This window comes from Pleurodeles waltl, chromosome 3_1 (genome assembly GCF_031143425.1).
Source record: "Pleurodeles waltl isolate 20211129_DDA chromosome 3_1, aPleWal1.hap1.20221129, whole genome shotgun sequence".
Taxonomy (NCBI): domain Eukaryota; kingdom Metazoa; phylum Chordata; class Amphibia; order Caudata; family Salamandridae; genus Pleurodeles; species Pleurodeles waltl.
The window spans coordinates 372160552-372184639 of NC_090440.1; the positions used below are offsets into that span (position 1 = coordinate 372160552).

Here is a 24088-nt window from a genome sequence, read left to right on the forward strand (position 1 = left end):
TTTTATTGTGAAATACACCCCAGAGGGCATCTTAGAGATGCCCCCTGAAACCATATCAGACTACCAGTGTGGGCTGACTAGTTTTAGCAGCCTGCCACACACCAGACATGTTGCTGGCCACATGGGGAGAGTGCCTTTGTCACTCTGTGGCTAGTAACAAAGCCTGTACTGGGTGGAGGTGCCTCTCACCTACCCCTACAGGAACTGTAACACCTGGCGGTGAGCTTCAAAGGCTCACCCCCTTTGTTACAGCACCCCAGGGCACTCCAGCTAGTGGAGTTGCCCACCCCCTCCAGCCACAGCCCCACTTTTGGCGGCAAGGCCGGAGGAGATAATGAGAAAAACAAGGAGGAGTCACTGGCCAGTCAGGACAGCCCCTAAGGTGTCCTGAGCTGAGGTGACTCTGACTTTTAGAAATCCTCCATATTGCAGATGGAGGATCCCCCCAATAGAATTAGGGATGTGCCCCCCTCCCCTCAGGGAGGAGGCACAAAGAGGGTGTATCCACCCTCAGGGCTAGTAGCCATTGGCTACTAACCCCTCAGACCTAAACACACCCCTAAATCGAGTATTTAGGGGCTCCCCGAACACAGCAAGATAGATTCCTGCAACCTAAGACGAAGAAGGACTGTTGAGCTGAAAAACCCACAGAGAAGACGGAGACACCAACTGCTTTGGCCCCAGCTCTACCGGCCGGTCTCCCCACTTCAAAAGAACTGCTACAGCGACGCGTTCCACAGGGTCCAGCGACCTCTGAAGCCTCAGAGGACTACCCTGCATCTAAAAGGACCAAGAACTCCAGAGGACAGCGGCTCTGTTCCACAAAGACTGCAACTTTGCAACAAAGAAGCAACTTTTGAAAACAACACGTTTCCCGCCGGAAGCGTGAGACTTGGCACTCTGCATCTGACGCCCCCGGCTCAACTTGTGGAGAACAAACACTACAGGGAGGACTCCGCGGCCACTGCGAGTCTGTGAGTAGCCAGAGTTGACCCCCCTGAGACCCCACAGCGACGCCTGCAGAGGGAATCCAGAGGCTCCCCCTGACCGCGACTGTCTGCTTCAAAGACTTGACACCTGGTAAGGACACTGCATCCGCAGCCCCCAGGATCTGAAGGATCCGATCTCCAGTGCAGGAGGGACCCCCAGGTGGCCCTCTCCCTTGCCCAGGTGGTGGCTACCCCGAGGAGCCCCCCCCTTGCCTGCCTGCTTCACTGAAGAGACCCCTGGGTCTCCCATTGAAACCAATTGCAAACCCGACGCCTGTTTGCACTCTGCACCCGGCCGCCCCTGTGCCGCTGAGGGTGTATTTTTTGTGCTGGCTTGTGTCCCTCCTGGTGCCCTACAAAACCCCCCTGGTCTGCCCTCTGAAGTCGCGGGTACCTACCTGTTGGCAGACCGGAACCGGGGCACCCCCTTCTTCATTGAAGCCTATGCGTTTTGGGCACCATTTTGACCTCTGCACCTGACCGGCCCTGAGCTGCTGGTGTGGTAACTTTGGGGTTGCCCTGAACCCCCAATGGTGGGCTACCTTGGACCCAACTTTGAACCCTGTAGGTGGTTTACTTACCTGCAAAACTAACCAAAACTTACCTCCCCCAGGAACTGTTGAAAATTGCACTGTCTAGTTTTAAAATAGCTTATTGCCATTTTTGCCAAAACTGTACATGATATTGTGTTGAGTTCCTAAGATACCTGAGTGAAATACCTTTCATTTGAAGTATAACTTGTAAATCTTGAACCTGTGGTTCTTAAAATAAACTAAGAAAATATATTTTTCTATGTAAAAACCTATTGGCCTGGAATTGTCTTTGAGTGTGTGTTCCTCATTTATTGCCTGTGTGTGTACACCAAATGCTTAACACTACCCTCTGATAAGCCTACTGCTTGACCACACTACCACAAAACAGAGCATTAGAATTATCTCTTTTTGCCACTATCTTACCTCTAAGGGGAACCCTTGGACTCTGTGCATGCTATTTCTTACTTTGAAATAGTGCATACACAGCCAACTTCCCTCAGTTGTGCACTGCATTAAGATTTGCTACACATTTCCCAAAAAGCAACCTCTCAAAGGTCAGTGTTTGCTGCCACCTTTATCTGATAGACTTCTAATTGCAGATTCCTTACCTTTGAATTTCCCCAGGCGTCAGACTGGATCTGGAGATTTTTCTTCGAGCAGTACCCCTTAGGTGGCGTCGGTCGACTCCGCAGGCATTGTTGGCTTCGTGGTCGCCGTGATGACATTGCGGTCGTATATAGGCGCCACCTAGGTGCGCTGATGTCAGTTCTCTTCTTTCCGTGCCAGCCTACGCGCAGATCCAGAGAAGAGCTACGCAGTCATTTTTTTACTAACTACGACATTTTGTCTAATTCGTTTTTTGACGAGTTTTTCTGCGTCCAATGATGTCCTGTAAGACCGGATTCAAGCCCTGCGACTCCTGTCACCGCATGATGTCGGTTTGCCTCTGGTGTTTGGAGCGCGACCACAACCCGAAATTGTGCCCAGAGTGTCAGGCCATGAACCCAAAAGCTTTGAGGGAGCAGTTCCTAAAGCTCATGGTGGCCCGACACTCGACTCTGTGTTGTTCCATATTCCGTCCGAGAGGAAAGTCAGGAGACCGGTAACGGAGTCACCACCATTCTTCTTCGTCCAAGTCCTCTGGACATTCGGGTAAGTAGCAGAAGTCGAAGAAGGTGAAGCGTTCTTTGACTTCGCCCTGTCGCTCGCACGACGCAACGTGGGAAGAGCATCGATGCTCTAGGCCTCCGTCCTCGGAGCCTCAGTCTGGGTCCTCTCCGTACCTCCCCAAATTTCTGGAAGCCGGGGCTATCCCTGCCCAACTAAAGGAGTTCTATGAGGCCATGAGGCTCATATTTGGGCAGTCCGACCCATCCTCAGTGCCTTCAGGCCCGGAGAGTCGGTGAGGGCCTCCTTATGTTCAAAGTCACTGACTTCGGTCCGACTCTGGAGGGCACCTCCGGACCTGTCCTGACGCTTCCGGTGCCGATTGGGCCCAGAATCTACATCGATCCTATACTCATCCTGACGACCGGAGCCGGAACAACGTCACTCGTTGCCGATACGGTTTTCCATGGGCTCTGCTGTGCCCAGGGTTGATCCTGAACCCCATTATAATGGGTATGGGAATAGTGTAGAGGGGTCGCTGGACCAAGACCATCTTGAACTCAAACTGGACTTGGTGCAGAATTTGGGTGATGTCAGTGGGTTGGATACCTCTCCTGACATTGGCATGTTTTCTCTCCATACTGTAGCTACGGAGGAGGGGGCGTCATACTCAGTGGTGGTGAGAAGAGCAGCTCAGGTTCTGAACCTCGACCTTCCTTCTGTGGTGGTCAGGCCTAACCCCCTGACTGAAGTGCTTCAGCCTGGGGCCTCCAACTCAGAACTCCTCCTTCCCTTCAATGAAGCTCTTACAGAAGTCCTTCTGGGGACCTGGTCCAAACACAGCACAAGGGCTCCTGTGAATAGAACGATTGCCCGTCTCCATCAGCCTGTTCCAAATGACCCAAATTTCCTCACCCAACACCCTAGGCCTGAGAGCCTTGTAATCCAGGCTTCTTCATCCTCTGGCACATTAACTACCGCTCCCCTGGACAGGGAATCGAAAAGACTGGACAACTTAAGGAAGAAGATGTTTTTGTCTGCCAGCCTAGCACTACGGTCCGCGAACACCCCGTGCCTTTTGGGCTACAATTCCCATACTCTCTGGGATTCAGTCGCAGAAGTACTGCTCCAAGTTCCGAAGAGGCCCGGAATGTTCTTCCCCAAGCCATGACAGACGGGAGAGACGCAGCCAAGTTTATGATCAGTTCTGAACTGGATACGACCGACTCACTGGGCAGATTGGTTGCATCAGCGGTGGTAGTGAGACGCCTGGTTGAGGATGTCTGCATTTTCGAAGGATGTCCAGCAATCCTTGAAGGACAGGCACTTTGATGGCACTCGTCTCTTCGAAGACAAGGCGAACTCTGCACTTGAGCGCTTTAAGGATTCCTGGGCTACAGCTCGGTCCCTTGGCCTCGCAGCCGCTCCTTGCCCCCCACAGTCTGCCTCTTGCTCCTTTTGTGGCTACGGAAGGGACAATCAACTGCATCCATTTCCATCGAGCCATGAACCCACGCATGCTGCACAGCCCCTGCGTGGATGTGAACGTGGGTTCTAACATCCTCGTGGATCAGGAAGTCAGCGGGCTGTCCAGCCCACCCCCACTCCCTCCTCTGCCTCAGAACTTTCCTAGTCCGTTGGGACATCCGGGACCAGTTGGCAGCATAATTTGCCGTCATCTGCCCCACTGGGAATCCATTACCACGGACAGGTGGGTTCTACAGGTCGACTGAAGTGGCTACTACCTCCCCTTCGAGACTTGTCCTACAGCCATGCCACCATCATTCGATCACCTGTCAGAGGATCATTTTGCACTTCTCCGCGAGGAAGTCAAGGCTCTCTTGGCCAAGGAAGCCATAGAAAGGGTTCCTGTGCCAGAAGTAGGTCATGGTTGCTATTTCCTCTACTTGCTGGTGCCCAAAAAAGACAAGAGGCTTCGCCCTATCCTAGACCTCCTGTCCCTCAGTCTCTTCCTCAAGAAGAAGTTCAGGGTGTTAACCCTGGCTCAGGTACTTTCTGTCCTGGACCCTGGAGACTGGATGGTTGCATTGGACTTGCAGGATGCCATATTCCCGTCCTGCCGGCCCACAGAGGTTGCCTACGATTCGTGGTAGGTCACAAGCATTATCAGTTCACCGTGCTCCCCTTTGACCTTACAAGTGCCCCTTGGCTGTTCACGAAAGTGATGGTAGTGGTTGAGGCTTATCTGCGCAGGTTAGGGGTCCCAGTCTTCCCCGACCTTGACGACTGGCTGTTGAAGGGGGACATGCCCCTGAAAGTCGTCTCCCACCTCCAGACTACTGCAAACCTTCTGCATTCACTGGGGTTCACTATCAGTGTGCCAAACTCACACCTGACTCCCTCAGACGCTCCCTTTCATCGGAGCTGTTCTGGGTACAGCGCAGTTTTGGGCTTATCATCCTGAAAAGTGAGTCCAGAATATTTGGGCTATGATACCAATGTTTCAGCCTCTATCCTTGATTTCAGTCAGAATGACTGAGGCTGCTGGGCCTCCTTGCCTTTTGCTCCCGACTGGTACAACATGCCTCATGGCATATGCAGGCTCTGCAGTGGGACCTGAAGTTCAGTGGGCGCAGCATCAGGCAAATCTCTCTGACATGGTTCAGATCTCTGATGGAACGGCGTAAGACCTGCAGTTGTGGTTGTCCAATCCAGATTTGGTCAAGGGCAGGTCCTTCTCCCTTCCCCAACCAGATTTCACAGTAGTGACAGATGCATCACTCCTGGGATGGAGCGGCCACATGGGAGAAGCGGAGATCAGAGTCCTCTGGTCCCTGGCGGAGTCCGGGCTCCACATCAACCATTTGGAGCTCTGGGCGATCCGACTTGCACTGAAAGCATTCCTTCCCTCTCTCAAAGGGAAAGTGGTGCAGATGTTCATCGACAACACCACTGCCATGTGGTATTGCAACAAACAAGGCGGAGAGGGGTTGTGGACCCTTTGTCAAGAGGCTTTTTGCGTCTGGACATGGCTGGAACACCAGGGCATTTCCCTGGTGGTTCAACATCTGGTGGGGTCGCTGAACACTAGAGCAGACTAACTTAGCCCTCCATGCGTGGTCGATCGCGAATGGCGTCTCCATCCAGAGGTGGCGCAAGGTCTCTTTCAGCAGTGGGGAGAGCCTTGGTTAGTTCTGTTCGCCTCTGCAGAGAACGCGTAATGTCAGCTGTTTTGCGCGTTGGAGTTTCCAAGGCGGCACTCGCTCAGTGACGCTTTTTGTCACGAATCTCAGGCCTCCTGTACGCCTTCCCGCCAATACAACTTTTGCCCAGAGTTCTGAAGAAGATCAGGCAAGACCAGGCCCAAGTAATCTTGATAGCTCTGGACTGGGCACAAAGCATCTGGTATCCCGAGCTCTTGAGCATGGCCATCCATCCTCTGATCAGACTCACCCTTCGGGAGGATCTTCTGTTGCAGCAGCAGGGGACGGTTATTCCCCCAAACCTGTCCAGTCTCCACCTCCTTGCGTGGAGATTGAGCTGCAACAGTTGACGGCTTTTGACCTTCCACCTGAAGTCTGTAATGTCATCTTGGCAGCCAGGCGTCCCTCCACCAAGACGGTGTACGCCGGTCGTTGGAAATAGATTGTGGCATGGTGTAAAAACACATCTGTTGATCCCCTCTCTTCACCTCTCTCAGAGGTTCTTCTCTTTATTCTGACTCTTGCCCAGCAGGGCTCTGCTCTGGGCACCCTCAAGGGATATTTTTCTGCCATCTCTGCCTTCTTAAGGCTACAAGACCAACCTTCTCTTTTAAAATCTTCCATTGTTGGGAGGTTTCTTAAAGGCCTCACTCACATGTTCCCTCCTGTTCCATTCATCATGCCCCTGTGGGATTTAAACTTGGTCCTCACATACCTCATGTGCACTCCTTTCGAGCCACTCCACAATTGCCCTTTATGGCACTTAAATCAGCATTCTTGATTGCCATCACCTCTGCTCGCAGAGTAAGTGAGCTTCAGGCTATTTCTTCGAAGCTACCATTCCTAGAAGTGCATCCTGACAAAGTGGTGCTTCGTACCAGGGCTTCCTTTCTTCCCAAAGTGGTAATGTCTTTTCACGTAGACCAATCTATCACCTTGCCTTCTTTTTACACACCCCCACATCCCTCACATGAGGACGACAGACTCCACCTTCTGGATCCAAAAAGAGCATTGGCGTTCTATCTAGATCATACCAAAGATTTCCGGGTGGATGATCAACTCTTTGTGGGATATGTGGGTGCGAGGAAAGGGAAGGCGGTGCAGAAGAGGACTATCTCACGATGGGTAGTCCTCTGCATCAAGATGTGCTACGCTTTGGCGAAAAAGCAACTCCCTGAAGGTTTGCAAGCTCATTCGACCAGAGCAACTGCTGCTACCACAGTGTTCGCACGTGGAGTTCTGGTCCTGGATATCGGTCAGGCCGCAACGTGGGCGTCCTTACACACGTTCACCAAGCACTACTGCCTGGACAGTCAGGTCCGCAGGGATGGCTATTTTGGCCGTTCGGTCCTGGAGGACTTTTTGGTGTGATCTTTAGTTCGCAGCCCACCACCGGGAATGGTATTGCTCGTAGCTATTCAAAGGTAAGGAATCTGCAACTAGAAGTCTCTACCAGATGTACAAGTCATTTATCTTCGGTAAGGATATATCTGGTAGAGGCATATTCTAGTTGCAGATTCCTTACCGACCCGCCCATCCTCCCCGCTCTGCAAACTGATTTCTTGGGACAGGTACTTCCCTCTAAGGGCCCTAGTTCTGGTGCACCATTCTTAGTGTTCCTCATGGCTCCGCACTAACTGATGTGGAAACTTGTGATAAGAAAATGATGTCAGCGCGCCGGGGTGGTGCCTATATACGACAGCAACGTCAGCACAGCGACCGCAACGCCAATGACGGCTGCGGAGTCGACCGACGCCACCTAACGGCGCATAGGGGTACTGCTCAGAGAAAAAATCTCCAGATCCAGTCTGACACCTGGGGAAATTCATAGGTAAGTAATCTGCAACTAGAATATGTCTCTACCAGATATATCATTACCGAAGGTAAGTAACTTGTACTTCACTTCCTAAACTGTTAGTTATGTCTAGGTCTTGTAGCATATCCTGCATCATAAACTCAAAAGTAGAATTTCAAGATAGCCCACCACCGCATTGACTGTGGACTGATCCCCTTTAGCATAGAGTTTCAAGTAGTAGTCGAAGAACATCAACTTAAAATCCTGATGTGTGTATTTTAGCAACAATCAAGTTGAGCACACTGTTCCTAAGAAGAGAGAAGTTACATTGGCACTTCTAAACTTAGAAGCTAGAACCCTCACACGTCCATTGGATGTCAGGCTTCATCATTGGGTCTGCTCCTCGTCAGACTGGCGCTGCAGTGCCCAACGGGCCCCTACAGGGGGGCTCTGTGCCAGCGATCTTTTTATATAAGCGTGCCACGAGGATAAGTAGGAAAGAAATCCGACCTACTATGAAGAATGGAGAGAACTAGAACACAAAATTATGTTTCTATACTCTGTTGACATGGGGGGTACAGAGCACATTGGCTCTCACCCTAGCTAGAAGGTCGACATGTGTCACGCCTCAGCTGTGCCTAAGGATCAAATGGCGTTTCATCAGGACCACAAAGACCTCAGTTCCTCTCAAAAAAACAAAAATACACATTGGGCAAAAGAGAAACAAAAAAACTTACATGATCAGCTACGCAAAAAAGAAAGAAAAAAGCCAGAAAAAAGCTATCAGTCGGCGTAGACCCTCCTCAATTTAAGGAACGAGCTTCATGGGAAAAGTGCTGGCCACAGGGCGGTCATCCCAGGAACGGACTGGTCCCACGCTGGTGCACCTCTCCGTGACCGCACTCCTGGTGTGTATTTTAGCTACGCTCCTGGTCTCCAAGTGACAAAACCAGTTGACAAGCCTCCCTGTTTTATCCCATTCAATGTATTTCCATGTCATATATGTTCGATAGTCCAGACATTTCAGTCCTTCTAGCTCTGAGGGGAATGCCTTTCAAGGCAGTTAGTTTGTTGTCCTCAACCATTCCATGAGCTGTTCTATTCTCTACGTTCCCTAACTACTTCTAAACTGTGTCTTTTTTTTTTTAACAATATCTATTTGTGCATGTTGGAAATCGCCCGCTCTACAGAGTCACCCCCAAACATTTTGCCTTCCCCCTCCTAATTTTTGCTGGATGTTCGCTTCTTGGCTTTAGGACTCTGTGCACGTTACCACTGCTAACCAGTACTACTATGCTTGTGCTCACTCCCCAAAAACATGGTTTTATTGGCATATACCTGGTTGGCTTATTTAATTTACATGTAAGTCCCTTGTACAGTGCTATACCGTATACACAGGGCCTGTAAATTAAATGTCACCAGTGGACCTTCAGCACATATTATGGCACCCACCTAAGTAGCACCTTAAGACATATGCCAGGCCTGCCATTACAGCCCTAGGCAGTGTCCCACTGTCATGTCGACTTGGCTTTTAATACCACTTGCCAAGCCTTAAACTCCCATTTTGTTATATAGGTCACCCATAAGGGAGGCCCTACGTAGCTCATAGGGCAAGGTGTTGTATAATTTAAAGGTAGGACTTTCAAGTTTTACATGTCCTAGTAGTGAAAACTTAATAAGCTGTAATTCCTAAACCTGAAGAGGTCGCTGTGTCATGCTTGGTACCTATGAACTTGTAAAGATAAACCCTCTTTAATGGTAAAGTCAAATTTATCATTACAAGCTTGAAAGTGCCACTTTTAGAAAGTTGTGTATGAAAGGCAGGGCAACCAAATTTTCCCCTTGGAACTCGTAATATGATATGCAAAAAAAAAATGTTCCACGAGGAATTATTTTTATAAATATTCACACTATTTGCTGATGGTTTAGAGCAGGCGGTTGTCTGCAAGGGCTCTTGTGTTTGAGTAGCTTGTTGTGGTAATTATTTGTGGTAATTATTTGTGTAGTGTGGAATTTTGTTTTGGGGCCCATTTGCATAATGCTGTTTTGTTTCCTTTTGAGTGCTTTTTGTATTGTTTTGATTCAATTTCTGTCTATATATGTCTAAACAGAATACTTTGTATCATACAGATGAACATATCGCCAAAATGACAGGTGGTTCTTGTCTTTTAGGACAGCAAAAAGCCTTTTGTTGCCTTATTTTAGATAACTCCACTAAGGCCAATTTAGAGCGATTACAGAAGAATTTTACAGAAGAATTTTGCATGCTAAATTCTTAACTGATTGTTTGAATGCTAATATAATTCCAGTGGGCTTACAAGTATGGAATATTCCTATTATTTTTGTGGAGGGTGATGACTTTAAGACAGGCTTTATTTTTATATCTAACAAATGTTCTCATAGTTGGATGGCTCTGGTATTGAAACTGCACAAAAACAAATTGAAAAAAAAAAAAGAAATTACAGAACTGGAAAATACATTACTAGAGGATCCAGCTGTTACAGATGCTAGAGAATTCCTAATGAATTTGGAACGGTCTTTATTTGAGTTCCTCAGGGTGTATATTAAAAAAAAATCAGATAAACTTCCGAAAGATATCAGAAGGTGCAGTAGGGAACAAGGATATCCAAGTTCCAAACAACAATGGTTGTTTTCAGAAAAGTCACTTTTCCACAACTCTGGTTCTGATAGTGACAATACAGAAGGAGGGGCAGTGAGTTTAGGTTTTGGCCCCAGGCCATCTATGTCAAACCAGTCTTTTTAACATTGAGGACAGAGGCCCGCAAGGGGAACAATAAGGAATTCCAATAAGGATGTTTAAGGAACCAGTATACGCCAGGGTTCAGATAGGCCAGATATCAATATTACGAGTGGTAGAGCGACAGAGAGTCCACACAAATTTGGAAGTGGTCCCCTTTTTCAAATTATCACATGAGTTAAGTTCAACGGAGAATGAAGTGTTGAGTTTAGGTCTTTCTTTCATTCTTATGAGTAGGAATGATCCATTCCAGATACAGATTGACTTGTATACGTTTTCAGATCTTTAAGATTAAAATATCTCTTCTCTGACATCTAGTAGCGGACCTATAACATCACTGGACTACATTTTGTATCTGCTTTTTATCCACCTACAAAACTTATGCCCAAAGAATTAATAACTAGTAGTACTTACTGAAGTTGAATCATTACTAAAACAAAATAAAATATGTAAAATGCAACTTCTCTAGGACACAAAAAGATGCTCTGTCCTCACTAGCCCATCAGAGAGATATTGTGGTAAAACCAGCAGATAAAGGTGGCAGTATTTTAGTACAGGATGAAAGTGATTATCATATAGAATTGATGCAGCAATTAATACTTAATTTTGAATTACCGAGTGATCCTACTTCTTCCATTAAGAAAGAAATCCATACACTCACTTCTGTAGGTGCATGGCTCAGTCAAAAGGAATTAAATTATTTGAATATACTGGACCTGTGGAAGGACTCTGAGTACTGCATGCTGCTATGACCTGTTGTGCACTCTGCCAGACTTATGCTTTGCTGCCTGGAGCCTGCCTTGAATCTTTAGAGGCCAGCCTTGCTGTCGAGCTCTGCATCTTGACCTGCACCCAGGACTTCAGAACTGACTCCAAGAGCCAAATAGGCATAACAGGCTCCCACCACCTTGAACCCGCACGTAGACACTGCTTTAGTGAGTCCTGAAACCCAAAGTGGTCTCTGTTCACTCCTTGACCCTGGGTTGCGGTGCTAAATGTGTCTTGATGGCTATTGTCTAAAACTGAGGAAGTGCTCATTTGAACTTTAAACTTAAAAAATTCACAACTCTGGCTCTACTAATTGGATTTCGATGGTTTTGGTGTCAATTAATTTACTAAACTTTACTCCATTTGTCTAAATTGGTTTGGGAGTTTTATTGTGTTGTGTTTTTCCTGTGATGCTGTTCGTGTACTGCATAAATACTTAACACATTACCACACTACCCAGGGTTAAGCACAGGTTAATTTAGTTACTTTTTGTGGTTCACTCTGCAAGGGATTGTGGGTGTTGCTTAACAAGGGCTCACTTCCCAGTCAACCAACAACCTAATTTCTCACAGTGCGACATACCCTGATGACATACCATGCCCCTTATTAATCCCCTAAATGGTGCTTCTCATAGTGCAGGGTTCAGTGCCTTAATTACCCCTAAAGTGGAGATGAATCTCAATTGTGTTCTCATCAGTCCTAGGGTTTATAACTGCCAGAAGTCAATCAGGTCACAATTAATAACCCAAACTCCTGTTGCTTTTGTCACTCTATCTCCCAGTGACAATTGGACGAAGAATGATGCCTGTCTCTTAATATATCACTCACTTCATTATAGTTACCACACAGCTTCATTGCAAAGTGCATATGTTGTGCTGGTAGCTTTGAGACCCAATTTAAAAATTGAGGTTGGTCCTCTTTATCTAGCACTGTCTCATTGGCTGAGAAATGTACTTCAGGATCTATCCCTACTTTGCACCTCTTGCATAGGGTTAGTATCAAATACAGAATAGTTGCATTTGCCATCTGTGATTTCAGTGACAGCCTTAAACCTTTGTCCAAGTGTGCACCACTTCTGTTATATGAGTAGTCATTAAAACAACACTATTCACTCCCCTCTAATGTGGCTAAAATCACTTATGGATTGAGGCAAACAAGTGTCACCCACAGGGTGCTACTTTCCATACAATTGGCATAGCTATGTTTTAATCAAGTACCAATATTGCCAAGATTGCTTAATCTGTTTTATAGCAACCTTTATCTATATAGTGATAGCTAGAGAATTTTATCAGCCTATAACATGTCTTTGCCTCAACCAGTAAGTGCTTTTTGCCAAGTTAGGTAAGGGGGGTGAACAGTGTTGTTTTAATGTCTACTCCTATTATAACAGAAGAGATGTACACTTGGGCAATTTAGTAGTAATCAAGACGAAGACACCAGGAAATAAAAAGTAAATGTATTACTGCGAATAAGCTGCACAGAAACAGAGGACAAACATGCAGAGACCCCTCCGCTGGCTGCAAGCACAGTCCCAGCTACAGTTCATCTGTCAACACAATAAACCCTACATTCCATGAGCACTTACATCATACCATTCAGTCACAGAATATACTGTCTGAGAGTTCAATAGGACTCTACTTTCAGACAAACATATAAGGTATTACACATCTTCCCTTCTCAAAGAAAAAAACGACAAGTAGAATACAAAATCTGCACAAAACAAAAAACAGTGACAGCAAACTGACAAGAACACTCCTAAAAACATAACAACAAAGAGAGAAAGCCTGACAAATAGTAACACTTTCCACAGATTTATGAGTGAAACCTGCTTGCCTTAAATATTGTCTGGAACTCTTTCGTCTATTAGAAATTTGAGACTGACCATTATGATTGTGAGAAAAACACATATTACCTTGTACCACCATGTCGCCAGCATCATGAGATCTCTCACAATGATCAGGTAAGTTACTTATCTTGACAACTTTTGCCAGATTCCATCAGTAGCCACCACTGACTTTGATAGCATATCCACAAGTTTTCTCTACTCTGACAGGAACGCTGAACTTACTCTTCCATCTTTTTCACATGAATAGCAGATTTTATGCAAACCAAATCTTCAGTATTAACATCAACTTTTTTGTCACTTTTGTCAAACCAAACTTTGTTTTTGCTATACATTCTTCTTTACCATCTCTAACAATTGCTGCACATCTGACACACTTCTAACTCATCTCAATATTCACGCAAGAAGGAAGCTGGCATTGGATTTAAGAAGTTCAAAAGGCGAAACCTTGGTAGTAGAATAGGGTGTGGTGAAGTAAAACCACAACATATAATGCACAGACTTTATTACATCAAGATTACCACTATTAGCCCACTTTATGCTTTTGCCAACTACCCTGATCATTCTTTCCACAAGGCCATTGGATTTTGGGTGGTACAGTGTGCTCTTCAAATGCTGAACTCCACATGAGAAAAGATTGAGACTATTTACTCATTAACTGGGTACCCCTGTCAGAAACCAGTTGTTTAGCAAACCCTTCCATCAGGAACATTTTCCTAAGAAACCCAAAACGTTCCTAAGAAACCCCACAATTTTGAGCTCAAGCCATTTCAAAATATAGTCTATCAAAACCACAATGAACCTGGAACTTCCCGGTAATGTAGCATACGGTCCCATGATGTCTATGCCTATTTTGACCTAAGGACCAGACAAACATTCAGTAGGCATCAAGGGTGGAGTGGACACCTTCGGATTGTTGTCAGCAGACGTACAAATCACACATTTCTACAACCTGCTGTACCTCGGAGTCCAGTAATTCACATAGGCATCTCTTGGTAAGAGAAGTGGCAAGATGTCCCTCATGAGCATTGTTTATGATGCTTCTCCTAATGACAGGTGTATTATTCTGAGAGTTCAATAGGACTGAACTCTCTCTCAAACAAACATATATACGGTATTACATTCATACACTCACCCATTGCACATATTCATTTGGATGATCTGCGATTTATGTTTTTTTTTTTTTAAACATATTTTTTGTAATTAATCAATTTCATATAAATCTCATTGCTACCATCAAGTGAGTAGGCAGCTTCACAGACTTGGCCCATTACATATTGTCCCTTTTTTAAAATGTATTTATGTATTTCATGTTCGATTAATTCAAATCTTTACATGCAATCAGCCAGGGAACATAACTGTCAATTGTAATTAAAAATGAAAACCTATGAACAGATATATAATATGTTCATTAAAATTTCTAAAAAGGCCTCAGCACCCCATAGTCAAAATTAGAAATTATTAGCAAATGATAAAGTATAGACGCAATACCATAAAATATTTTTCACCATTTTGTGATATAAATAAGGCAGCCAGTGTAAAAGAAGGGAGACAAAGAGGGCAAGGTGCTTAGTGAGACATGTGCTAACACCAGGCACCCCAGAGTTAAGTTGATGAGAAGATCCTACAGGCCTCAGCAGGACCACACAATTAGCACTTATAGAAGTTTGGGGCTTATTCTTAGGCCCATTAGATGTTCCAGCCCCTCTGGAAGGGACCTATGAGGCAGGTACAGAAGGATTAATAGTGCAAGGCAGTTATTCATGTAAAGGGAGGCAGTCGGGGCAAAGGGCCCTTTTCTTGTGCCGTTTACAGTAGTCAGTAGGAACTGATACCAGCCCTTAAGGAAATGAGGAGAGCCAGTGGCACTGGTCAACAAGGCCAGCATCCGCCTGTTGGAGCTTTGGGGAGGATAGTACGAACAGAGTCTTTGAATTTTCTTAGCCTGGCTAGAGACCTTGGCGTATTTTCCGAAATACGCATATTTGATTCCTCTCTGATTACATAAATCTAAAACCAGTTGTTACCTTTTTCATTCACAGACATTGAATGTTAACGTTTACTTATTGTGTGATCTCTGGAGGACTGAACACCATTATGAAATGGCAACTGTCTTTGTTTATGTAATCCTTCATGGGCCTTTGTGACCATTTATTATCACATTCTGCTTTCTATGATTTGTTGTCATTGATGTATTTATATTCAACTGATCCACAAGGAATCTCTATTCTATTTGTGTTTGATTAGCGCTGGTTCCAGGTAGTTTGGGGTGCCCGATTTTGTCAAACTACTGTTCCAAATAACATACCAGGCCATGGCTCTCCACGTTCACCATGAGGTATTCAACACATATTTTGCTCCTTCAGCTGATTTGAATTGGACAGCTCAAAGGATTCTCACAACTCACCAGGTTACCTGAGGTAAAGCAGCTTCAGCTGCCTTACTAGGAAATGTTTCAAGAGATCTGTAAAGCAGCCACCCAAAGGTCTGTTTACCTCTTTGAGTTAATATTTTCTTGAGTTCCATTCAGGAATAGAATGCCAAAATAAGGCCTAGTTGGGAATTCTTTTTGCATAATTTTTTTAATCTTCTTTCTCCTTCCTCTGCTTTCCACTGCTACAGTGCCCTTAAATTGGAAGCAGACTACCAATTACCCCTCCTTCTGACAAAGCCTTTGTCTAATCCTAGTGTCTTGGCTATCTTTAGGGCTATTTCGCTACTGTAAGCATTTTCTAGAATTTTCTAGAAAGCCATTAATCAACGGCTTTCCAAGTAATTGGAGATTAATGAGCTTTTGCACCCCAGTCAGCCTGGCTATTGCCCTAATTTCACCACTGAGCCCACTCTGCTGGAGATGTTGGCTCTGACTCCATTATATAAAATAACTAAGGTAACTACCACCTACAGGGCATGATGGGACACTGCAGGGCTGGGAGCCTTCCAGGTAATTTTTAGCCTGTCTGCTCCAGCCTATAGGACTGCATTGTCCTGGTTTCCTTTCCCTTTATTTCATTTAGTAAAGGTTTATGAACGAGTTTTTTTTTTTAACATGTCTCCCACTGACGCTTGTCAGTTTTCCAGTGACATTTATATATGAAAAATATCTTTTCATTTTTCTAATTTTTTAAAAGTAAATATACATAGTTAGCCTGTTACTATAGGCTAGTTATTTAATTTTGAATAAAAAAATGTGGCCTTCCTCAACAAAGAAGGAAGACGTTCTCTGAGTGTTATGGATCATGGGTCTATTCAGTGCTTATGATTTTTTTTCATTGGAGATCCCCTGAAGGAGAACTGTGAGTACAGGTAAAATCATTCTCCTGTTGCCCACTTTCTCTTTATAAATTGTGTTTAGAATGTTTTGGTATGTCTAAAAGATGACTGTATTATGATTACTGATCTGTTAAATATTATGTTGCTGGTCTTTTACATGGTGGCAGTTGTAAATTAGTAAGTGAATTTTATTACCTTTGAATTTAGTATTGCCTCCCCTCAGATAGTCAGCAAAGGTAATTCTGTTCTAGTTTACCTTAAATGAATGAAGAACAAAGGGTTTTTATTAATTTCACACTAATCATACCTTTTTTTTATTTTTTTTATTTTAATTTTCAAGGTCCATCCGAGCGACCAAACCATCAGAAAATACAGTTATCATTGCTGTTTTACGCAGGTAAATGGGTTAATTGTGTGTGTATTTTCTTTCATATTTTGATACAAGATTTATAAAAATCTATTATTACATTTATTAACTGTTGTTGTAATTGAATATGATTTATAGTTAATATCCTGTTTGTTTTTTAATTGTGCATTAAGAAAAAGCATTTATTTGTAATATCTTCGTAATTGTATCTACACACAAGGCTGGTTACAAACAGAATATGATCCACTGATGTCACCGTATTATTTTTCCACATAATCAGTGAAAGTGTATTTTAAGAGCTTTAAGCATATACACACGGACAAATGATTTTACTTTCATCGACACCCTAGAAACACTGATTTCTTGTTAAGAAATTTGTAAAGTAGTAATTTGTCATGTGGAGGTAATATTAACTACTGATAGCACCCCTGCATATTTTTTTCTTCTACTCATTTTCTTTTTTGCAAGATACAATAGCTGAAAGATAAAATTGGCCAGGTGTCATACAACATGACAAAAATATCTTGTGGTGAAAAATTCTGTTAATGGGAAATCAAATTTTTTGCTCTGCATAATGGTGGTTAGTCATGTACTAAACTCCTTTTCGCAAGTCAGAAAATCTTTTGTGACTCATCAAGTGTTTTTTTTCATTCCAAATCAAGTTTAGGAGGGGGCATTTCAGATGCATCCCGACCTCTTTACTGTTTGAAATATTTTGTACCAATGGCATCTGACCACAATTCCTATTACAATTACAAAACTACTGACATCTCAGAAGAGGTGGTAATCGATTCACAAATGAAATGTGCCCCTGTGGGATAGCCTCTTCTCTTGCAATTATGCCAATTGGCTTCTGGGGGAGCTGACAGAGGCCCAGGAGACTACTGCCAGTTTCCCCTCAGATCTTCCCAAATGACAAACATTTTATTAAAGCAGCATCTGTTCCTTTAAGACCCAAACTTGCATGTGCCTTAAAAAAAAGTTTGTTATTTCGGAATGTGAATACAAGGATGGAAGTCTGCCATGCCTTGTAGGCCACCATCCCTGCATTTGTAGCGTTGCTGACTTTGACATGCGCCGTAGTGGTTAGTGTCTGGTATGACTTGTTATAATTGCAAATAACACTTCGTTAAACTCAATTGTTGGTTCTTCTTAATGGAACAACACAGTCATATGTATGGACTATCCAGCAGATGTACTTTAGTAGGCGCATGAATTTTGCCCTTAAGCAATTCTGTGAACAAAATCCATTGCCTATAACCATTTGTTTCTGAAGGGCATATCAGCACATTAAATATTATGTCTTAGCAAACCCTGTATGGCTCCCCTTACTAATTCTTTCATAATTTGAGTTTCAAGCAAGTCAAAATTGAATAAACCCTTTGTAGGGAAGATATAATTTCTGTAGCATAAACATAGTGGGTGCCACTGGCATCTTTGATTGCTGCAGTATTATTCCTCGTCTATAGTTTTCTCAGTTCATCAGCCATGATTATGTTAATCTTGTGACCCTTATCATAATATTTATTTTTAATATAGAACAGTTTTCCAACTAATTCCTAAGCAGTTGTTCTAGTTCTCTGGCGACTGCTGAATTCCCGATCAGTCCTCTGGGAGCAATCTGTCTTGTGGTGAGCTCCTCACTGTATCAGTCTGGTTTCTAATTATGTCTTTGATTTGATTTAGATAGTTGCTTGAAAATGGAAGTATGTGCTAGTAATTCTCCTTTGATAACCACTTTTGGCATATCCAAAATCACTTCCCCATTGTAATTTTTAGCAAAATATTGTGTTTGCTTGATAGATGCCCTTAAAGCCGTATCTCTAAACACAATCTAATTGATGACTCAATATTTTTGGGTTGATATGATCAGGTAGCCCTTTTCAAAGTGTACATCTTTTTGAAAACAGTAAAAAAAAAAAAAAAACACTCTTTTTCATATTTGTAGCCACATATGAAGAACAGTGTCACTTATATCTGGCACATTGTACACCTGACATCCTACATCTGGCCTCCGTTAGGTTTCGCCTGCACATGCAGGCTTGCACGCTGTGCTTGCGAGATCTTTTGTGAGTAAAAAAAAATAAAATCTTGAAGGGGGCTTAGAACCCACCTCTTAGTTACCTAAACTTATCATTGATTGACTCCAATGACTCTCTATTTTCCGTGCTTCTGATTGGCCAGCATGTTGTCTGCTTTCACTTCCTGCTCTATCTTGCTGTCCATGCCGTCGCCTGGAGCCTGGATCAAGTACAGCTTCCGATCACTGGCCAGCGCCCTTCGACTGGCTACTCACTCTGGAAGTACATTTGTTTTTCATTTCTATCCAGCACTTCATATGCGTTGCATGCATTTACAGGCCATCTCTCTCCTCCCAGCTTGTCACTGCCTTCCTCCTCTGTGTGCCTGCAGAGGTATTATATGCCAATGTGATTTTGAGCAGAATGACTCGCTCCTCTGTCTTAATGTTTCACTTTACATCAGTAGACTGTTCAAACCATCCTCATATGTGCCTTCATGATAGTGTTGCACACCTGCATTCTACAAGCAGTGCATTTATGATCATTAGTTTAATGCACGCCTGCCTGGGCACAGCTTAAAATGCCGATCATTTTGCTACAGTATGTCACCTTAGAGCATCCTTGGTGCTGCATCAGTGTAGAACTAACAGGCCATATCAGTGGCACGAGTCCCTCACTAATATCTAAATACATAGTCATGTACATGCACCATGCAGCATCCATGGTGAAAAAGCCGATTCCCCACATGCGGGCCCGGTGCAGCATCTGTGTTGAAGTAATGAGTCCCCACATGCGGACCTGGTGTGAAATCGTGTTAAAACTACACAGTGTTTCAATGCCTCACACACTGCATATTTCTGATAGCACACTCCGAGGGTCACATTGTCAAAAGGTTTAGTGTCATGTTGTGAGGAGCCCTTTTAGTCATTCTCCAGCCGTTTCTTTGTGAACATCCAATCATTCCTACACACCAGGGCCCCTCTCAGCTGTTCCTAGATGCCAGGGTTCCTACCAGCTGCCACTGCACACTCAACCTCACCCGGCGATTCTTCTGCTAATAACAGCCATTGGTCGGTGATTCATAGAGGGGGAGTCATTATTATCAAAGCGCATTTCTTTTTAATAGCGTTAACTAAAAGTGTTAAGCACCTCAATATCAGTGTGTTATTTATACAGATGCAGCTGTTTTGTGTCTACGGCCCTCTGTGAGCACAGCCCACGAAGACTGTGACCAGAAAGATGGTCGAGGAAGGTACACATTTAGCTGACCACTGGTTGTAAAAAGACTGCCTTCCGTAGACAGCTTATTCCGACAGTTTAAATGCCTCAGCTGAAGTGTAATTTAGTGAGTCTCCTGTGAGGTGAAAACTAGGCTGGGCAGAGAGCTAAACAAGCCTTCCTGCAAGGGGTGCCTGCTTACCTGAAAGAAAAGCAGATTTGTGTTGCGTAATAATCTGCAAATATAAGGATGCTTTGGCGCCAGTACTAGCTTTAATTGGCCTAATCAGTCAAAGATCTGTTCTTTTTGAGTGGTAGTGCAAAGAGTTAACAACTGGGCTGTGAAGTGCATGCTTTTAATTGTAATTGTATTTATATAGCACTCACTACATCTCGACCTAAAAATACACCTGTGGTCCTACGGCCGGGAAGTATTATTTTGGATCCTCCCGTTTGTCCACCTACTGATTTAAGTATCAACCCCCACTCCTGGAATTGGTTACCAGCAGTTCTGAGTAGTTCTACTACAATCTCTACACCAATAGCACCACTAATGTAGCAATGAGCTTACCCTCGTATCCCAGAATGTGGCAGGTATAAAGTCTAAAGGGCAAAAAATAGATTTTCTGAATTCTCTCAATTCTGATATAATTTGTCTAAAGAAACTTGGTTTACTGGGGAGGTGCAGCTTAAAAATTACTATTCCTTTTGTTGTAAGGCCTCCCCCTCAACGAGGGGTCACGCGAGGGGGGTTGCATGTCTACCATCGAATAGACTACATTGGCAGCATGAATGCTTTAGGGATCCCAGTAATTTGTTTTTATTAGTAACATTACACCGCATTGGAGTTGGAAACAAGGTAGTCTCCCTCACTTTAATTAATTCTTATGTTCTGCCCGGTGTCCATTTGAATAAACTCCTACTGAAGGTATTTCTTTACATTAAGGAATTTTGACAGGGATCCAGAAGCCCAAATCATATTGGTAGGAGACCTAAATTGTAAATTTTCAAACCCGGGGCTTGCATCCTTTTGGGATGAGGAAAAGGAAGAAGCATTTAGATTACTGCCTTGTATTTTTCCCCCAAAAATAAAGTCTGATAAGCGTGGGAGGCTCTTTTTAGAATATTTGAGAGAGAATGATTGCGTTATTGCTAACGGTAGACTTCCATCTGACTCTCCAGCCCATCCGACCCATAAATCGCCTGGGGGTGCCGCAATCCTGGACTACGTGGTAACAAGCTACCAGTCTTTCTCTATATTAAAGGATTTATTAGTAGTACAGACCACCCTTAGTGATCACAATGTTCTGGCAGTATCTCTTGATTTGAAGGTGCAACGTTCTAAAACATGGAGTCTAGCAGGGCAGCACCCCCAGCTAAGCGTAGGGTAGGAAATGAAATGGAGAGTTTCATTTGTTTCATGCAACTAGTTGCTTCACTTTCTAGTCAAAAGCCTCTGAATAAATATATACCAAAACCCTCCCCCCTTTTATTAGTAAACATAGAAATAAGCACTCTAATCCGTAAACAGTATGAGAATCATACATCCATGAGGCAATGACAGTTAGATATTCTAAAAAGAAGGAGATAAAGAGCCTAATCTGGTCTATGGCTTTGCATGGTCTGATCCTGGTCCATTAGAGTCCTCCCACAGTCTTGCTACAGTGTCTTTTCTGAACTCCTGCAGGAGCAGCTATAGGTTTCCTTTGCTCTCTGGAGCTTTCACATCCAAGCTGTCAATACAGACGTATTTGATGAGGTGACACGTGTTGTTAATGGTATAGCTCACTCACCTATCTGTTTTACATGGGTTCAGTTAGTTTGCCTTAATTTTCTTAGCTGTTATAGTAGGAACTGCCAGGTATTGTCAGTTCTGTCTGGTGGGCTTTGTTATTTTTTTGCAGTTCTTACAATCGCTGAATCCGTCATGAACAGTTGGTCTCCGTCAAGAAACTGTTTAAGAGTTTACGTATACCAGGTGAAAAACACTCTACTTACTACCGACAGCTTTTATATTTTCTGCAGATCACCATGGCTTTCTGTTGCTGTCCTAGCCCTGGGTTTCCCTCTTCTTCTCTCCGTCATTAAGAAACTGTGTCTGACTTGTGTATTAAACCAGCATCTGTGGCCATCCACTCTTACTGGGCCCCAAACCATACCAATGATGGGGTCCCAGGAGTCACAGAAATCCTCTGTCTTCTTCAGGCCACTGTCATGTATGGACTGGTCATCAAAGGGATATCAAGGTGGTTTCGGCATTCCTTTCACACACTGTACCGCAATAGCCACCTGGTCTCTTGTAAGCCCTAAATCACTCTAATTTCTGCCATAGTGAGGTACACCTGCAGCTTGCGGTGGCAGTAGTTTGAAATCTGCAGTGGGAAAGGCTCTCCACTGTCCAGCTTTAAACTTTTGCAGCAGCCATCGTACAGTCACACAATGTTGAGATCCTCTTCTGTCTGTGTTCAGGCAGCGATACCCCACAAATCTGCACTAGAATATAAAGAGATGCTGGTAGAAGGCCATAACAGACGCCTGTTAGGCCGGAATGTTTACATACACTGAACATGCTCCTGCTAGCCTGTCTTTTGCCAACTACAGTTTTTTAAAAATTAGAATTGAACAGATGCAAGCATAAACTTTCAGATTAGATATAAATTCAAAAGATGGTCAGTCAAGGTTATTATAATCCTGACTGCTTCTGTCGTCATCCTTCTTAAAACCCTATCACTAACCAAACTGAAATGAGCCTTCAGTAGGACTTTATTAGGGCATCTCTCAAATGCAGGAGTTCATCTGACTATTATGTCCCAGCATTCAAATCCATTCAGTTCCTTGTTATTCCACCTAAAGGTAGAACTTTGGGATCCACAGTGATGTCCTGGTTTTTGCTGGATTGTTTTCTTTTTTTTCTGTCTTATTTCTTTTTCACGGAAAATAATTTTTCCTGTTTTCCTCTGCTCTGAAGCTCACACAAGTTACCTTCTTTTCCCGCCACCTCTCCTCCTTTCCAACCTACTAAGGTGTCATAATCTACAGAGCAACCTAGAAAGAGCTTTTGTTACTCCCCCCGTTGGTTTATGTTCCACACCTGCGCCTAGCCTCCTCCACCAGTTCTCCCTTCTCAGACCCACCCACTGCCTATGTTTTCCATGTGAGAGCAGGACATAGGGATCAGCTTATCTGCAGTGCTTCCATTTGCCTTCCTTTCTCCCCTTTACGAATAAAGCATTTATTCTATCTTTCCTCCAATTTGTTTAGTTAGAAATAATTTATAAACAAATCCTTGTCTGTATTGCATTTAATATCCCCAGTTAGGCTGCAGAGACCTAAGCAACTTTCAGCCATCTTATGAACTGAAATTATACACTGATCTCTGAAACACGAACTTGAGTCAGTTCGTAGTAAGGGATGTGTGGCATAGACTTCATCTTTTTTTGATGCAGATTGAAATGTTGTAGTAAAGTAAAATGGTATTTTCTTTATAGATGGGTTACCCAAGCCTGCCTTTCGTGATGTATGTCATAGTTTTATGCTTTCTGAAGGTGATGGACTACAAAGAGAGGGAGGACAGAATATAATGAATTAAATTAATGCTCTGTCAGAAAAGGATATATGACTTATAAATAAGCTTAAGTCTGAACTAGTCTGATTGCTCAAAAAAAGGTGTAATTAAAGATCAAACCTGCACGTTTTACTTTGTAAAAAGTCTTGTAAGAAATTGACAGGAGAGGATAGCAGTAATAAATTCAGGCATAGTTTAGTCCCAAAGCCGAGGTCATGGTGCATATATGAAGAGCTATTACTATTTACATTCCCGTTAATCATATACCAACAAAGTGTCTTGATAACATTAAATATAAACTTGTGTGGCATAGACTTGCATTACCAGCATCTCGGTTTTATTATAAATCTTAAACATAGGAATCAAATAAATCCCAAATATCGTGGGGATGGAGTACCTGAAGCATCCTGCAAGATGAGATAACTTCCAAAAATAGATGAGAGCCATTGAGCATCCTTTGGGATCAATAGGTCGGAGAGGATTGGAACCTTAAAAAGGGTGATGCAATTGACGTGGGCACAGTGAAATCCTGTGTCGCAGAATAGAATGATCCATGATAGCAAAGGCCACAGAGAGGTCCAACAGGACCAAGTGGCATCCTGAGCAAGTTGAGTAAATAGGGCTGTCTATGTCCCATGTCAGGGTTAAAAACTTAATTGTAAATGGCATAGAGTCAGACTGCTGTAG

General features: G+C 43.7%; 1 protein-coding gene across 3 annotated transcripts in view; it reads left to right on the forward strand.

Annotated features, from left to right (window-relative positions):
* The window catches only part of PDE8A (phosphodiesterase 8A), a 2216737-nt gene that overhangs the window by 842376 nt on the left and 1350273 nt on the right, over positions 1–24088 (forward strand). For all 3 annotated transcript variants that reach the window (XM_069222557.1, XM_069222555.1, XM_069222556.1), the window contains exon 4: positions 16571–16627. In XM_069222557.1, the coding sequence (XP_069078658.1) occupies positions 16571–16627 (57 nt within the window). The remainder of the gene's footprint in view (positions 1–16570; positions 16628–24088) is intronic.